The sequence below is a fragment of the Rhea americana genome, unplaced genomic scaffold, assembly GCF_003343005.1.
Source record: "Rhea americana isolate MKP2758 unplaced genomic scaffold, rheAme1 scaffold_0, whole genome shotgun sequence".
Taxonomy (NCBI): Eukaryota; Metazoa; Chordata; class Aves; order Rheiformes; family Rheidae; genus Rhea; species Rhea americana.
In genome coordinates this window covers 11,702,644-11,715,997 of record NW_028185037.1, presented here as the reverse complement: position 1 = coordinate 11,715,997, position 13,354 = coordinate 11,702,644, and the positions used below count along the sequence as shown (strand labels likewise).

At 35.3% G+C, this 13,354-nt stretch overlaps 2 protein-coding genes across 2 annotated transcripts in view; one reads left to right on the top strand and one right to left on the bottom strand.

Moving 5' to 3' along the window:
- Positions 1–154, bottom strand: part of MTBP (MDM2 binding protein) — a 29,502-nt gene extending 29,348 nt beyond the window's left edge. Inside the window, exon 1 of the mRNA XM_085299684.1 lies at positions 136–154. Within this exon, the coding sequence (XP_085155810.1) occupies positions 136–154 (19 nt within the window). The remainder of the gene's footprint in view (positions 1–135) is intronic.
- A 201-nt stretch (positions 155–355) lies between these two features.
- Positions 356–13,354, top strand: part of MRPL13 (mitochondrial ribosomal protein L13) — a 35,704-nt gene continuing 22,705 nt past the window's right edge. Inside the window, exons 1-3 of the mRNA XM_085313549.1 lie at positions 356–504; positions 5,009–5,102; positions 6,785–6,845. Coding sequence (XP_085169675.1) covers positions 426–504; positions 5,009–5,102; positions 6,785–6,845 — 234 coding nt within the window. The 5' untranslated portion in view covers positions 356–425. The remainder of the gene's footprint in view (positions 505–5,008; positions 5,103–6,784; positions 6,846–13,354) is intronic.

The following is a 13,354-nucleotide window of genomic DNA, read 5'->3' as shown; positions in this document are numbered from 1 at the left end:
GCCAGGCGGGAGGGCCGGGCCGGGGCGCTCGCCCGCGTCACGGCTGCAGCGGGCGGCGGTTCAACGGGCAGCAGCAGAGCTCCGGTTTTGACACTCCCTTCCCCCCTCCTCTCCACCCCCCCAAAAAAAGAAGGCCCGGAGTTATTAGCTTCATACTGTGACTACCGCACACTTACAAGCTAGTGCGATGCGACGCACGCCTCAGCCGCGGTGTAAAATGGCCGTTTTACCCGAGGGTTTGTTCGGAGGGGCGCGGGCGGGTGGACGGACGGACGGACGGACGGACGGACGTCGTGGTCGTGGTCGTGGTCGTGGTCTGCCGCGGCGCGAAGTGCGCGTTGCTCGTGCTCGTTGCGTTACTCGCCTCTGCCTCCGCCTAGCAATGGGCGACTTTCGCCCGAGCCTGGTACCTGCTGGACGCCAGGATGCAGCCGCCGGGGAAGGTGGCGGCCGTGGCGGCGGTGAGGCTGGAAGGCCGGCATAAACCCATTTACCACGCGCTGAGTGAGTACTGCCGCGCGCGGGAGGCGCCGCGCTTCCCTGCCCTTCTCCTGATTCCGGTTTAAAAAATCAAGCCTGATTTGTAACGTTACGTTTTTCACGCCTTTGTAGAAGTCTCCGTTTTTCCTCTCCCCCTTGGCCTTCATTCCTCTCTGCAGCCTTATGTTACTGTGTTAGCCAACCCATGTGAAGCTTACTTTTAATTATTTATTTGTTTGTTTCCTTTTAGTAGTTGTGTTATAATGTGGTTGTGCTCCCTTTTTCTTAAAAGCTTGAAATGTATTTCTTCTAAAATATTTTAAACATAAAGATTTAATTCTTAGCACACATAATGAGATGATATGTTTCTTGYTTAAAGGTTCTGAATAATCACAGAATCAGAGAATGGTTGAGGTTGGAAGGGACCTCTGGAGATCATCTAGTCCAACCTTCCCCCTTAAGCAGGGTCACCTACAGCGTGTTAGACAGGATCGCATCCTGGCAGGTGTCCAGAGAAGGAGACTCCACAGCCTCTCTGGGCAACCTGTCCCAGTGCTCTGTCACTCTCACAGTAAACATGTTCCTCCTCATATTCAGGTGGAACTTCCTGTGGTTCAGTTTGTGCCCTTTGCCYCTTGTCCTGTTACTGGGCACCACTGAAAAGAGTTTGTCCCCGTCCTCTTGACACCCTCTTAGAATGGGTAGTGAAACTAAATTTTAAAAGTGTGTAAGTTATCTTTAAAAAGAAGCCAAACTGACAGTGCTTAAAAAACAAAACAGTAACCAGTTAATGTAACATTTAGGATCAGAGAATGGTTGAGGTTGGAAGGGACCTGCAGAGATCGTCTAGTCCAACCCCCCTGCTCAAAAAGGGTCGCCTACAGCATGTTAGACAGGATTGCATACAGATGGGCTTTGAGTATCTCCAGAGAACTGTGCAACCTGTTTCAGTGATCTGTCACCCTCACAGTAAAGAAGTTCTTTCTTATGTTCAGATGGAATAATAATACCTTTCAATGTATAGTTGCAATATACTACGGTCTTGGACCAATTCTTAATTCTGCATAAGGTGCAGATAAGTCCTGTATTCTTGAGAAGCCTGGAACCTGTATGTGATTTCCAGATGGTAGACGTAATCATTGTTGAAAGATACTTTTTGTTTAAATGAAAAATTCGTTTAGGTTATATCCAAGTTAGAAGATTCAGCAGTAAAGACATTGTCTTTGATATTGTGTATTATTTGTACTACTGTAGTGCCTACCTCACTGTGATAAGTAATAAAAAGGTGATCCATACTCAAAATACTAAAATTGATGGTAAAATATTTGCTGCAATGCTCATGCAAACTTTTCAAGAGATKTTACTGAAACATAAATGGAGCATTAAACTTCTGCTCTTACCTGTAGAATGTACATAATAAAATTAGTCTTAATCTCAATTTCAAAATAAAAGGCACATAGTATTCTCAAGATTATTTAAAACCACAAATTCTGCTTTCGCAAAATGTTTTTTATCCACAAGATGTCACTGAAGACTAAGACTGTTTAAGAATTAAAGCAGACAGTGAGAGGAAATGTTTTTAATTGTCCTCTGGAAGAGATCTTTGATCTTTCACTTTTATATTCTTCAAATCATAAAATTCTGGAAAGTTATTTCAAGGATAACTCTATTTCATCTAAAGCATTCCATAAATCAGTACAAAATGCATTATGCCTATTTAGTATACTTACAAAGTATGAAAGTAGAGAGTAATCTCAAGTATTGATGTTGACAGACTGTTGCTATTAAGAGACAGTTCATACTCTGCAAGAGAGCAGAGTATATGTGAATTTGTGGTTGATATATTCAACATGTTATTTCAAACTAACAAATATTTTAGTATCTATGAGAGAGCAGTTCCTTAGATGGAAAACAGATTTTTTTTTTTTTTTTTKWTTAGGTACAAGGACATCATTATTCTACAAAATCATTATTTCACTTATTGTTTTGAAAAGTATGGGGAACTAAATTACTAAATTTAAGCTACAGGTAGGGAAGAAAAGAAATTTGATTTCATGTACATTTACCTTCTATTTTCAGGATAGTCTTCTATTATTTGCTGAAGTGTCACAATTTTTAGATGGTTTGGACCTGGACTTTCAGATTTCTTCTGCATGTCTTCTTCTCTCTGCCCTGTCTTTTTCCCTTGTATCCTATCTTTTTGAGCAGCTTGACAATACAGCATTGAAAATAGAGGCTGAATGAGCCAGATTTGCCAAAACATGGACAGCAGAGTTCTTTGTATTGGATTRTCAGTAAGTGCAGGAGAACCTGTTACATTGTTTGGGAAGTATTTGCTGCTCAGATGGCTGATCTCTGCATCCTTAAAGGAGAAGATTAGGCCGGATGAATTGTCCCGCACGCCAGATCTGGCACAGGTGTTACTCTAGTTTCCAATGTTAGCTTATAACGGCTAAAAGAAAAGTTAAGACTTGTCTTAAAATGAAAGATTTGGCATGTAGGTTGTCATTCTCATGAGCTAGCATTTGATGGTATRATGCCTGTCTTCAGTTTAGTCCTCCATTAAAATATATGTACCTGAACCATGTGGTTTTTACTGTGAGATAAGAATTACTGAAAATTTATAAATCTTCACTTTCAAAATTATTTTTCTTGATATAGAATGGAATTATTGCAGGGACTCACATAGTGTTTCACCTGAAGAGGTACAAAACATATGTTACATGTAGCAAGTAGTATGTAGCATAATAAGATGTACTGGTCTTGTGTATTTATCGAGGAAGTATACTTTACAAAAGAATAATTCAATATTATGATGTGAAAATAGTCTAAAAGAATAGTTTTTTGCATGATTTTTTGAATATTTTTCAAAAATAGGATGTGATTTGACTGTGTTTTTTCATTCAGTAAGGTTTTTTCCTTTTTTTTCTTTTTTTCTTTTTTCTTTTTTTTTTTTTTTTTTTTTTTTTTTTTTTTTGTCGAGTGCGGCTATTCCTGAGGTGGTGGGAGCAACACTGTTTAAAAAACAAGTGGAGAATAATGTATTAACTTGAAATTTCAAAGGAGACTAGTTATACAGAAACTTGATCTACTATAAAGAGAACAGGTTGTACTCAGTATTCACGTAGGGAGTATGTATCCCCGTTAACTTTTTCTGTTGGCTCTGTATTGATTATAACTGGTATATCACTGTATGGAATTGTTAATTCGGTATTTATTCAAGTGGAGAACTGTTGGCAAGAGTTAGCTTAGATTCACTTGTTCTGTCATCTTCCCAAATACAGAAGAAACCAAAAAATACACAAAGTCTAATCAGATCTTAGCTCCCTTTCAAATTAATTTATACACAAACTTCTTTTTAGAATTGATCTGCCAATGGTGAATGGCTCATCACAAAAGACAAAYTGAAACTGTGCTTGCAGTGTAATCATAGTTGTGAGTAGGGCTGTAAGGATCACAAGATTATGAAAGGGTAAAAAATTTAAATAGTGTATGATTGCATTGTTGAATTATAGGCTTTTATAAAAAGTGTGTGCCTAGTTTTAAGTGCATTTTAGTGTAGCTGGTTTGTCAATTGTTCAAAAATGCTTTCATCCATAAAGCCTCTTCAAATACTTACTTAGTTTTTAATATGGTACTGCATGTGGGAATGAACTTCGGACAAATCTTCTTCCACTTACTTGATTGAATGAGTGGTTGTAGCTTATACAAACAATCAGGCAATTACTTTTAAAATGAAGAAGTACATCTTTTTTCCAGAAAATATTTTTGAGATAGTAAAGTTTGTATTAGTATTTTGTTAGTAAAGAAGGTCTGTTGAAGTAACTATTACTGGCAAAGTATTACTATTAGAATGTAGATTTTTGTATTTAAAAAAACTATTGTGAAAGTTACTGATCTAACAGGAAAAATGTCAAACATATCTGTATCTACTATAACATTCATTGTTGSTTCACTCTGGTGAGCATGTTTTTTCCCAGCAGTTAACTTTTACTTGAAATCTCTTTGTTTCCTATTTATATTTAGACTTAGGCTGTGATTATTTAGTAGAATTATTTTAGTTATCCAAAATATTCAGTCTTCCAGTAAACGTTGTTACTGTTTTATAGGAAAAACAAAATTAAACAACATTAAATATGTGTGGAATTGATCTTTACTTTTTTACACTCAGCTTTTGAACTATAGGTGCATATGCAACATAATCTGTTGAATAAAATAATGAACTTGCCTGTAAGCCAGACCTGCAGATCTTATGTGAATAATTGCAATGGTTTAATTATCTAGTCTGACGGTATTTTACCTGCTTTACCTTCCTTCTAACTGAAGAGTCCTAAGAAAAATAGTAATAAGGTTGATATTAAAGTTCAATTTTGGATGGAGTGACTCAGAAGGCTCAATCTTACACATTTCATAAAGCTCAGATGGAATGTATGTACTATTATTTAGGTAGTGTGTGTTTTACAACCATTATTTTTGTTGATTGCTGTTGTGTTTTTCTTAATATTTTCCACTAATTTCTATCTTGTAGGTGACTGTGGAGATCACATTGTCATAATAAATACAAGGCATATTGCCTTTTCTGGTAACAAATGGGAACAGAAAGTATACTCTTCACATACTGGGTAAGTGTTAAATCACTTCCTAATGGACATTCCAATGGGTTAGCACTAACATTGATCTTCTGTTTTCTTAGTAGCTAATGTCTTCTGTAGCAGGTTGATTCAAAAAGAATAGCTCCTTATCTGTTTTGTGTTTGTTTGTATTAAGATATTCAAAAAGGATGCAAACTTTTCTTTGTAGTGTACATTGCTAGTGTACGATCAGCCTCACAAGAAGTGAGAGCAACRAAGCAAGTTAATAAATTCGGTGAGCCAGAGTCTTTTGTGTGGAGTCAAACCCCAAAATTAGAACTARTTTATTTACTAAGCAGTAAAAGACATTCTTCTCATCACCGTACATTTAAAGTATATACAGACATCATCTTCAATTATGTTACCRTACTAACAGTAAGTATCAAAACTGACATATCCTTGAATCAGAGGACAGAAAAAAAGAAAGAAAAACTAACACATACTTAGTGTTTATAGGAGATTTAAATTTCTCCTAAAATTAGTAAGAAGTGCGATACTTTCAAGATATGAATATGTATAGAATATTGCCATAATATTATATAATGCAATATTCTGACAGACTTAACTTGTTTATAGCTGGAATTGGAATAATCAATTACAGGCGGTATTGCAGTGATCAGCTAAATCAAATAAAAACAGCTGCTCCTGTTTCATACAGTGATAACACTAGATAATTAATCTCTTAAGTGTTAAAATGTATGCAGTGGGGAAATGAATAAGCAATGTTGAGAGAATTGTTGAGAACTAATTTTGCTAGTACTGGTGTTTCAGTCCTGAAGCTTTTGTASAATTGCTGAAAAGTTCTTGTTCAAAGTTGATAAAAACAGATTTTTTTCTTTCTCCCTCACCTCTGTGACTACCTGAAACTTACATACAAGTATTTTGTGAAAAGTGCTAGTGTAAGTAGCTAGATTGGTTTTGAGTAAGTGAAAGGAATTGTACAGCTAAAATAAGTATGTAAATCCGTGTAGCTCTGTATGTTGAGGTGTTTTAACAGATGTGGGGCTTATTTGCATTCACATAGGTTGGTTCTTAATAACGTAATTAAATTGAAATTTAACCCAGATTTACCTGACATCTTTTTAATCTCTTGCATCACTGTATCATTTAAAGTATGTATTTATATGTGAATTAGCACAATTTCATCAAATCACAAAGACTTTAAAAGATAGACACTTTCCAATACACTTTTATTTATGTGAAGTCATGTTTTATTACTTTGGATATGCCAAATCATGATAAGGCATGGCTAAAATTTAAGAAAATAATAAGTTTTATTCAAAACGATTATCTCATGTATGTTAGCCCCAGTCTGATTGTGAGTTGATCATTTTGAATATTTTGAAGTTTTTTATAGCTTACTCCCACTGTATTATACAGCTGAGGTGGTGTATTTAACAACATATTCATCTGCCTGTGAAATAATAATCTTTCAGTACTCAAGTGAATGAATAAAGAACTACAAATAGTAATAAATGGTTCCAAACTTAGATGCTTGGCAGAACAAACTGCTTCTAATATAAAGTAGTTGTTGAGCTCATGAAAACTTCCTTTTTTGTGAGCTTATAGTAAGACACATTATAAGGTTGTTTTTTAAGATACAGTGATATTTGTGTTAACATCATACTTGAGCATATAGCCTTTARTTTTATATATTTGTTTTGTTCTTCTAGATATCCCGGTGGTTTCAAACAAGTGACRGCAACTCAGCTCCATATGAAGGATCCGACTGCTGTAAGTGTTTCTCCTTCTTTCCTCTCATTTGTACARTTTGGTTTGTTTTCATTTAGTTAGTTCCCCTAAACAGAGGAGATGCAATTAGCAGCTTGTCTAAAGCTAATTTAAAAACATTCTACCAATGGCTRTTTTGGCTTGTGACAGTGTATTTGTAAGCAGTATGTTTTGAGGTTGGACTGTAGTTTGTGCACTTTCTTGATTCTTCCATGCTGTGCAAATGGGCAAATCAGATTTGTTTCCTTCACTTGCTTTTGTCTGATTGACTTGCTTTTCGTTTCGGAGGTCTGACCTTTCTTATAAATTAACCGACTTAGACTTAGCGAAGCTGTACTTCAACTTAATGAGCTTACTACTTTCTTAAAAGCTAGCAGGAATAAAGTTGATCTTAAAAATGTGAGGAAATATACTTGCCTCTTTCTACCAGTAAATTCCAACTGTAAATTTTGTTTAAATGTTCTGTTTTAATCTTCTCTGTGATGCTGTGTATTCATGGTCTGTGAGAGAGCTGGAAATGGTGATTACATTGAACTTAAATACCTTTAATAACTGTCTGTATTAGACAATATTAGCAGTGTTGATTATTACTGATCAAAAACAGGGCACTAAGAAGAACCTTTTCTGAATAAGAACTTTTTTTCTGTTTTGAAATTTTGACCTAGGCCATTACAGAATTCTGCAAAGCTCATATGTTCTCCCTTGCTTTTACTGGATTTTCAATCCTCAGTGTTGGAGGAYTGAGTTCTCTATGTGCCAGTGTTTCAGAATACGATATGAAGCCCACTGAGGTTAAAATATGTATGTTTGCTTTTGACTTACAGATGCTTTGTCTTAGGACATCTTATAAATTCTCTAGAAAAAGGAGGAAGTATTTTTAGTATTCCATATGTATCTGCTACAAAATTATTAATTTTTTATTAGTGATGTTTTATCTATGATTTGGAAATCACAGCTTGCTTACAAAACATTGTATAAGCACAGAGTAAAAAAAGCAGTCTCCGCAAAATGAATTTGCTTGTCTTTTTGTTTATTTTAGTTTAGTAATTRTTTTTTATTGAAATCATGAAATGGTAAAATAAAATTCCATGGTTCAATATTTCTGTGTGGAAATTTTCAAAAGAACTGAAGTGCTTTTGAGAGCAGCCTCTAGCACAATTGTAATTCCGTTTTGGAATTACCAGTAATTCTGTGTTTAAAATGGRTTCTTCAACCTTTTTCATTTGTGCTTCAGCTAGAAGCTGTACACTGGGAGGCAGTATAACACAACTTCTTTTGTAGGCCCTGAGAATTGGATGTTCTATAAATTACCTTCTGGCATTTGTTCSAAAATTCCTTCTTTCTTGCCAGACTCGTAGATGAATTTCTCTGGAAACAGAGAAGGATTAAATGCATTGCCAATAGTTAAAAATGTTGGACAGAGACGCAGCAAATGGTGATGTGGCTCAAGACTTGGTTTAGTTTAGCAAGAGAAACTTTTTTAACAGAATTCTGAAGAGCCCTCAGCAATTAACTCTTTCATTCTATTCAAGATAAAGTGTTTGGATGTCCCTCTTGTGAAGGTATCTGATACATATTTTTTGTCATGCTATATATAATAGTGGTGAGTGGTCATTTGGCAGTATACRTACTCTGTTATGTATATAGCTCAGCTACGTACTCAGCTATGTATATAGCTGTTTTGGTTTTTGACTTGCAAGTGATATTATGACTAGTAACATCTGTTTGTTAGTTGAACTGTTCCGGTGTGACATGCATTTAAACATGATAAAGATGGAAATTATGATGGTGTTTTTATTAAGCTCTGTGAAGAAGGCCAGTGCCTTGTCTAAGTAGCATTTGGATCCTCAAAATATGATGTAAATGACATATAGTTATTGTAGAGGCTTTATATACCAGTTTATTTTACTTTTTTAAATTTAAAATGGACCYCTTTAAACTAGGTTAAATCCAATTTCTCTGAAGCCAGTGCAATTAAGGCGGCTGTACAAAGGAGAATGTATCCTTTTCCAGGAATCAAAATCTTACTTCTGTAAAGCATTATTTTCATTCTGGAGGCTAGTACTTTTTCTCTGCCCTAATTCYTGTAATCTTCTGCTAGTTTGTCTAGATAGAACTTGTTAGATGAGTAAACATTATTTTGGGGAATAGTCATGATAYAGAAATTAAGTTATTTAATGGAAGAGGCTACTTTCAAAAAAAAGGATGTTGACATAAAACCAACTGTAAACTTGTGTGGACTTTGCAATGAATGTGATGATTTCCAGTTTATGTAAAAATAGATTTAAACTTAYAAGATTCTCCGTGTGCATGTACAGTATGACTCTAATTCTGTTTAGCCTTATCTTTGATTACATCCATCTGAATTCAAACACACAAATTATTTTTTCATTACAATTTTTTTTTCAAATTTTCACATTTTTCAAATGTGGCTTCTAGGATACATGTAGACTTGTTTTAGGAAAAGCTGATACACAGCTGATGAATAAAACAGTAGGTTTTAATGAGTAATTTGATGCAAAGTGATATGGTGTATGCTTGCATCCAGGGCTGAAAGTCATAACCACAGTTGTCAGAATTTAGAACAATTTCCTGCACTATAGTTGTATAACGATCCTTGATCTTTTCTAGTTCCTTCAAAAGTGTGGATGATGCCCTGATGATTTCACTCTGTGGAGATGGACCTCAAYCTCTGTATCTTACTAACTTTGGAATTTCATTTTCTTTGCAGATAGTAGTTAGCATTCAATAAAGATATATGCTAAATTTTGAAAATGCATGCACATTTTTTCTGTAGGGTCATAGGATGATTCTGGTTGGATGGGACCTCAGGAGATCTCAAATCCCTGCTCAAAGCAGGATCAATTTCTAGGTCAGGCCAAGTTGTTCAAGCTATTATCCTGTCTGGCCTTGAAAGCTTGTAAGGACAACCTCTCTAGGCAACTTCTTCCAATGCTTGACTACTTTTTTTATTCTTCTTCTCAGTTCAGAAGAAAGTATGCATATTATAAGTGTTTAATCTCAGATATATAATTTTGCTTCCTGTGAGCTAGACAAAATGTTGTTATTTTCACTTTTAAGAATCTTTTATGTTCATGCGGAACAGTGGATACAAAAAGAAGTCTGCATAGTTGATGTTTTATATAGGATGTTTAACCATGTTCAATGTGCTGATTTTTTCAGCTCTTTGGAAAGTTTTGTTTTCATGGAAAGGTAGAAGCTACAGCACACTGCCAAAAAGACTTTAAACAAGCTAGCACATTTTTACCTTCAGCAGCTTTGATTTCCTGCATAYATATATGTGTGTGCGTGYGTCTGTARARTTTCTGATGTTTGCAGTTATCTGTTACTSTGGAGAATAGCAGAGAATAACTCTCTTCTATTGGGACTGGCCAGACTCTTTCAAGAAGAATTTAATGAATAAAAAAATAGCTTTTTCATGCTCAACCTTTTCTTTCTCTGACTTAGATTTAGTGTAAATTCTTGGACTACCCGTACACTAGAATATTAAATATGCTCTTTAGGTGCAGCATAATAACAATCTACTGTAGTTTGAAACAGTCTCTTTTTCAGGTTTATACAATTCTAATATTTTSTATGCTACCACACTACTCCTTTAGGAACAGCATTAATTTGCATTGTATAGTGCTAAGAAAAATCTGTTTGAAAGGTTGGCTGTGTTTTCTTTTCCAAGAGAGCCTTTCAAAAATAAAGGAACCAGTTAAAACTTTTTATTTGAGATGCAGTCATTTGAAATGCATAGGAGTTTGGGGGTTTCTTTTTTTAAATAATATCTGCTGAAGTCTTGTTTAGCTGGATAAATACAAGTAGGTGTGAGATCAATATTTTCAAAATTAGGCTTCTAAGTGCTTGATGTGGGAAGACTAAAAGATATATTTTTAACTGTCATAGATCTGAGAAGGTAAAAAAAGAAATTGGCTAGTATCAAATACTCAGTAAGATGACTGGCTTTTGCAATGTGCAGGGGCTGTATTGCCTCTGACAAAGAAATAATGGACAATATTCAGAATAAATGCTACCTGCTAAGTAAGATTATTAAACAAGACAGGGTAACTCAATGGAAATAGGCTGCAAGGAAGCCTCTGGGGGTGTCAGTGTTGTTCAGCTGCTGGTGCTGATATGAAAGGGCTTAAAACATTCTAATTCTGCTTTTGAATGCTCTTTAGCAACCACTTGCATGTACTGGCTTGCCATTATAGCAACAGAATAATGACCTTTGAAGAAAAACTTGGACAGAAAATGTGGTTAAATCTTGCTGTTGATATTTGAAAGCTTCTTTTCTTTGCATCAGGGAAAACAAGGGATAGTTGGTAGAGTAATATGCATGTATTAAAGATCTGTTAATAAAACACCACATAGAATTTTCTTTTATGACTGTGGGTTAGGGAATGTRTTTTAATTAAGTAGGACAAAACTTCAAAGTCTGGATTAGTCRGGGCACAGAAGTTAGTATGGCATGGAGAAGAGAGTATTGTTTTAGAATCTAGTATCTTAAAATTTCTTAGTGCTCTCAATAAGACTTAGAGCTGGCTTGATCTGTTGCTTCCAAGTGAATAAAAATAAACACTATTTTGTTTTAAACAAAGTCTTACTGCGTTTCTTATTTGGGGCCTGGATTTGCAAGGCACTGATAATCATTCAGAGAATGCATTATACTTTTTAAGTGCTGAGCAGTAGTGAAAAGCAAAATGGCATGCAAGGGAAGTTCAGTTCATTTATGACTGAGTTACTCCTGTTGCAATATTAAGTACATTCATTTTTGCTGCGTTACTCATAACTGTCAAAGGCAGACTATTGAAGGTTTATGTATCCTTACATAATTTTAGTGACGTGAACAGTACTATATACAGAGTAGACCAAGAACTGGTAGCAGGAAGCTATTGTATCATGCTGCAATTCTGGCTAATTGATATATCTCCTGAAATTCTAGTTTTTCTCAGTATGCCCAGCAGTTAATCACTTTTTGTCCTTCTCTGGAGTGGTATGTCTTTCTCTTCCTAGCAATTACTGAACTTATTTCAGCCGTTGTGGTAAATTTTCTTCTGGAACTTTGGTCACTTGCTTTGTACTTTTCAAGACTGAGAGTGGTATCTCCTCCTTTAAAGTAGGTTTTATCTGGCAGACGTTCTTTTCCAGGAATTGGCCTCTGGGCCTTCAATTTACATAGGAGCCRTATATTTTTTAGTTTGTTCCTACTCAGAAAATGTGTAGAGATGATAGTAAAGAACTGAAAATTCCAGAATTTTACTAGAGTTGCCTTTAGTGTATTTCTGTTTGTATTTGCTCTTTAAGTAAACTGGAAACTCTGAATCATAACTCTGTATGGCAGTATGGTTAAAAGCACGTTTCTACTGAGAATATGTAAATTAGCCAACTAGGAAAAAGGTGTTGCAATATTGGAGAAGATAATTGTAACTACAGCCAAAAGGAATATTGTAATTACAGTGCTTTAAAAATCCCCAAATCTTAATGCTCTTGTGTCTGTAAAGGAGATATACATGTGACCATCTTTACCTGGCAGAGATRTCATGGTCTTTATAAATAGGAGTGAATATTTATGAGGATATGGAATTTTACAGCTTTTTAGTAGCAAAGGACTTGGGGAGGAGGCAGTGGGAATCCACAAATAACTGAATAAATTGTTAAATTGCACTAATTAGTTTTGAACTATTATCAAGGTTGCAGTGAGAACTGAGAGTAGATCCTYTGCCAGTATGAAATCTCACTAAAATCACTTTTACACCTCTGATATAAAATTATGCTATTGTTATTTTAAAAGTCTAAAATAAACATAATCACAAACAAAGCATTATTAGGAATTGTCTTGTATTGAAAGTATATTACTGACCTATAGAACAATTTTTTTTTCCATTAAAGAAATAGCATGATCTATTGTTTTCAAGGATCGTTGAATCTGGGTTCAGGTTTTACTTGAGCTCAGCTGCACTTTTTCTTGCAATTCCATGGCTTTCTCTTTCAGGTTTGTTTACTTTTAGTAATGCTCAACCATGTCCAGGTAATAGGAGAGCGCTATTGTAGCTAACTTAACAACTTATAAATACTGCTTGCTGATACTGCCTTTTATGTTAGGCTAGCTTACTAGGGTAGCAAAAGCAACCATACAACATCAGTTAAGTCTGTTAGCGTGGAATTTTGACTGTAGGCAAAGTTTTGGGCAAGGAGCTGGATGTAAGCTCGGTCATTTCTAGAGTAGCATTTGGGGCTGCTTTGGATTTTTGAGGATGACATTGCAACGAAGGAAGCTTGAAGTTTTCCAGTACTATCTTCTCTGCCCTGGCTCACCACATGGCCTTCTGTTACGTGCTTTGAGGTAAACTACCTTGAGTTGCTCAATATTAAAATTGCAGAGTATCAGGGCCTTGTAAATTCACACTCCAGCCTACTTAGCAACACACCTATTTGGCTTTTTTAAAATCTCAATTAATAGTTTAGCTGCTTCTTTTTTCCTTTTTTTTTTTTTTTTTTTTTTT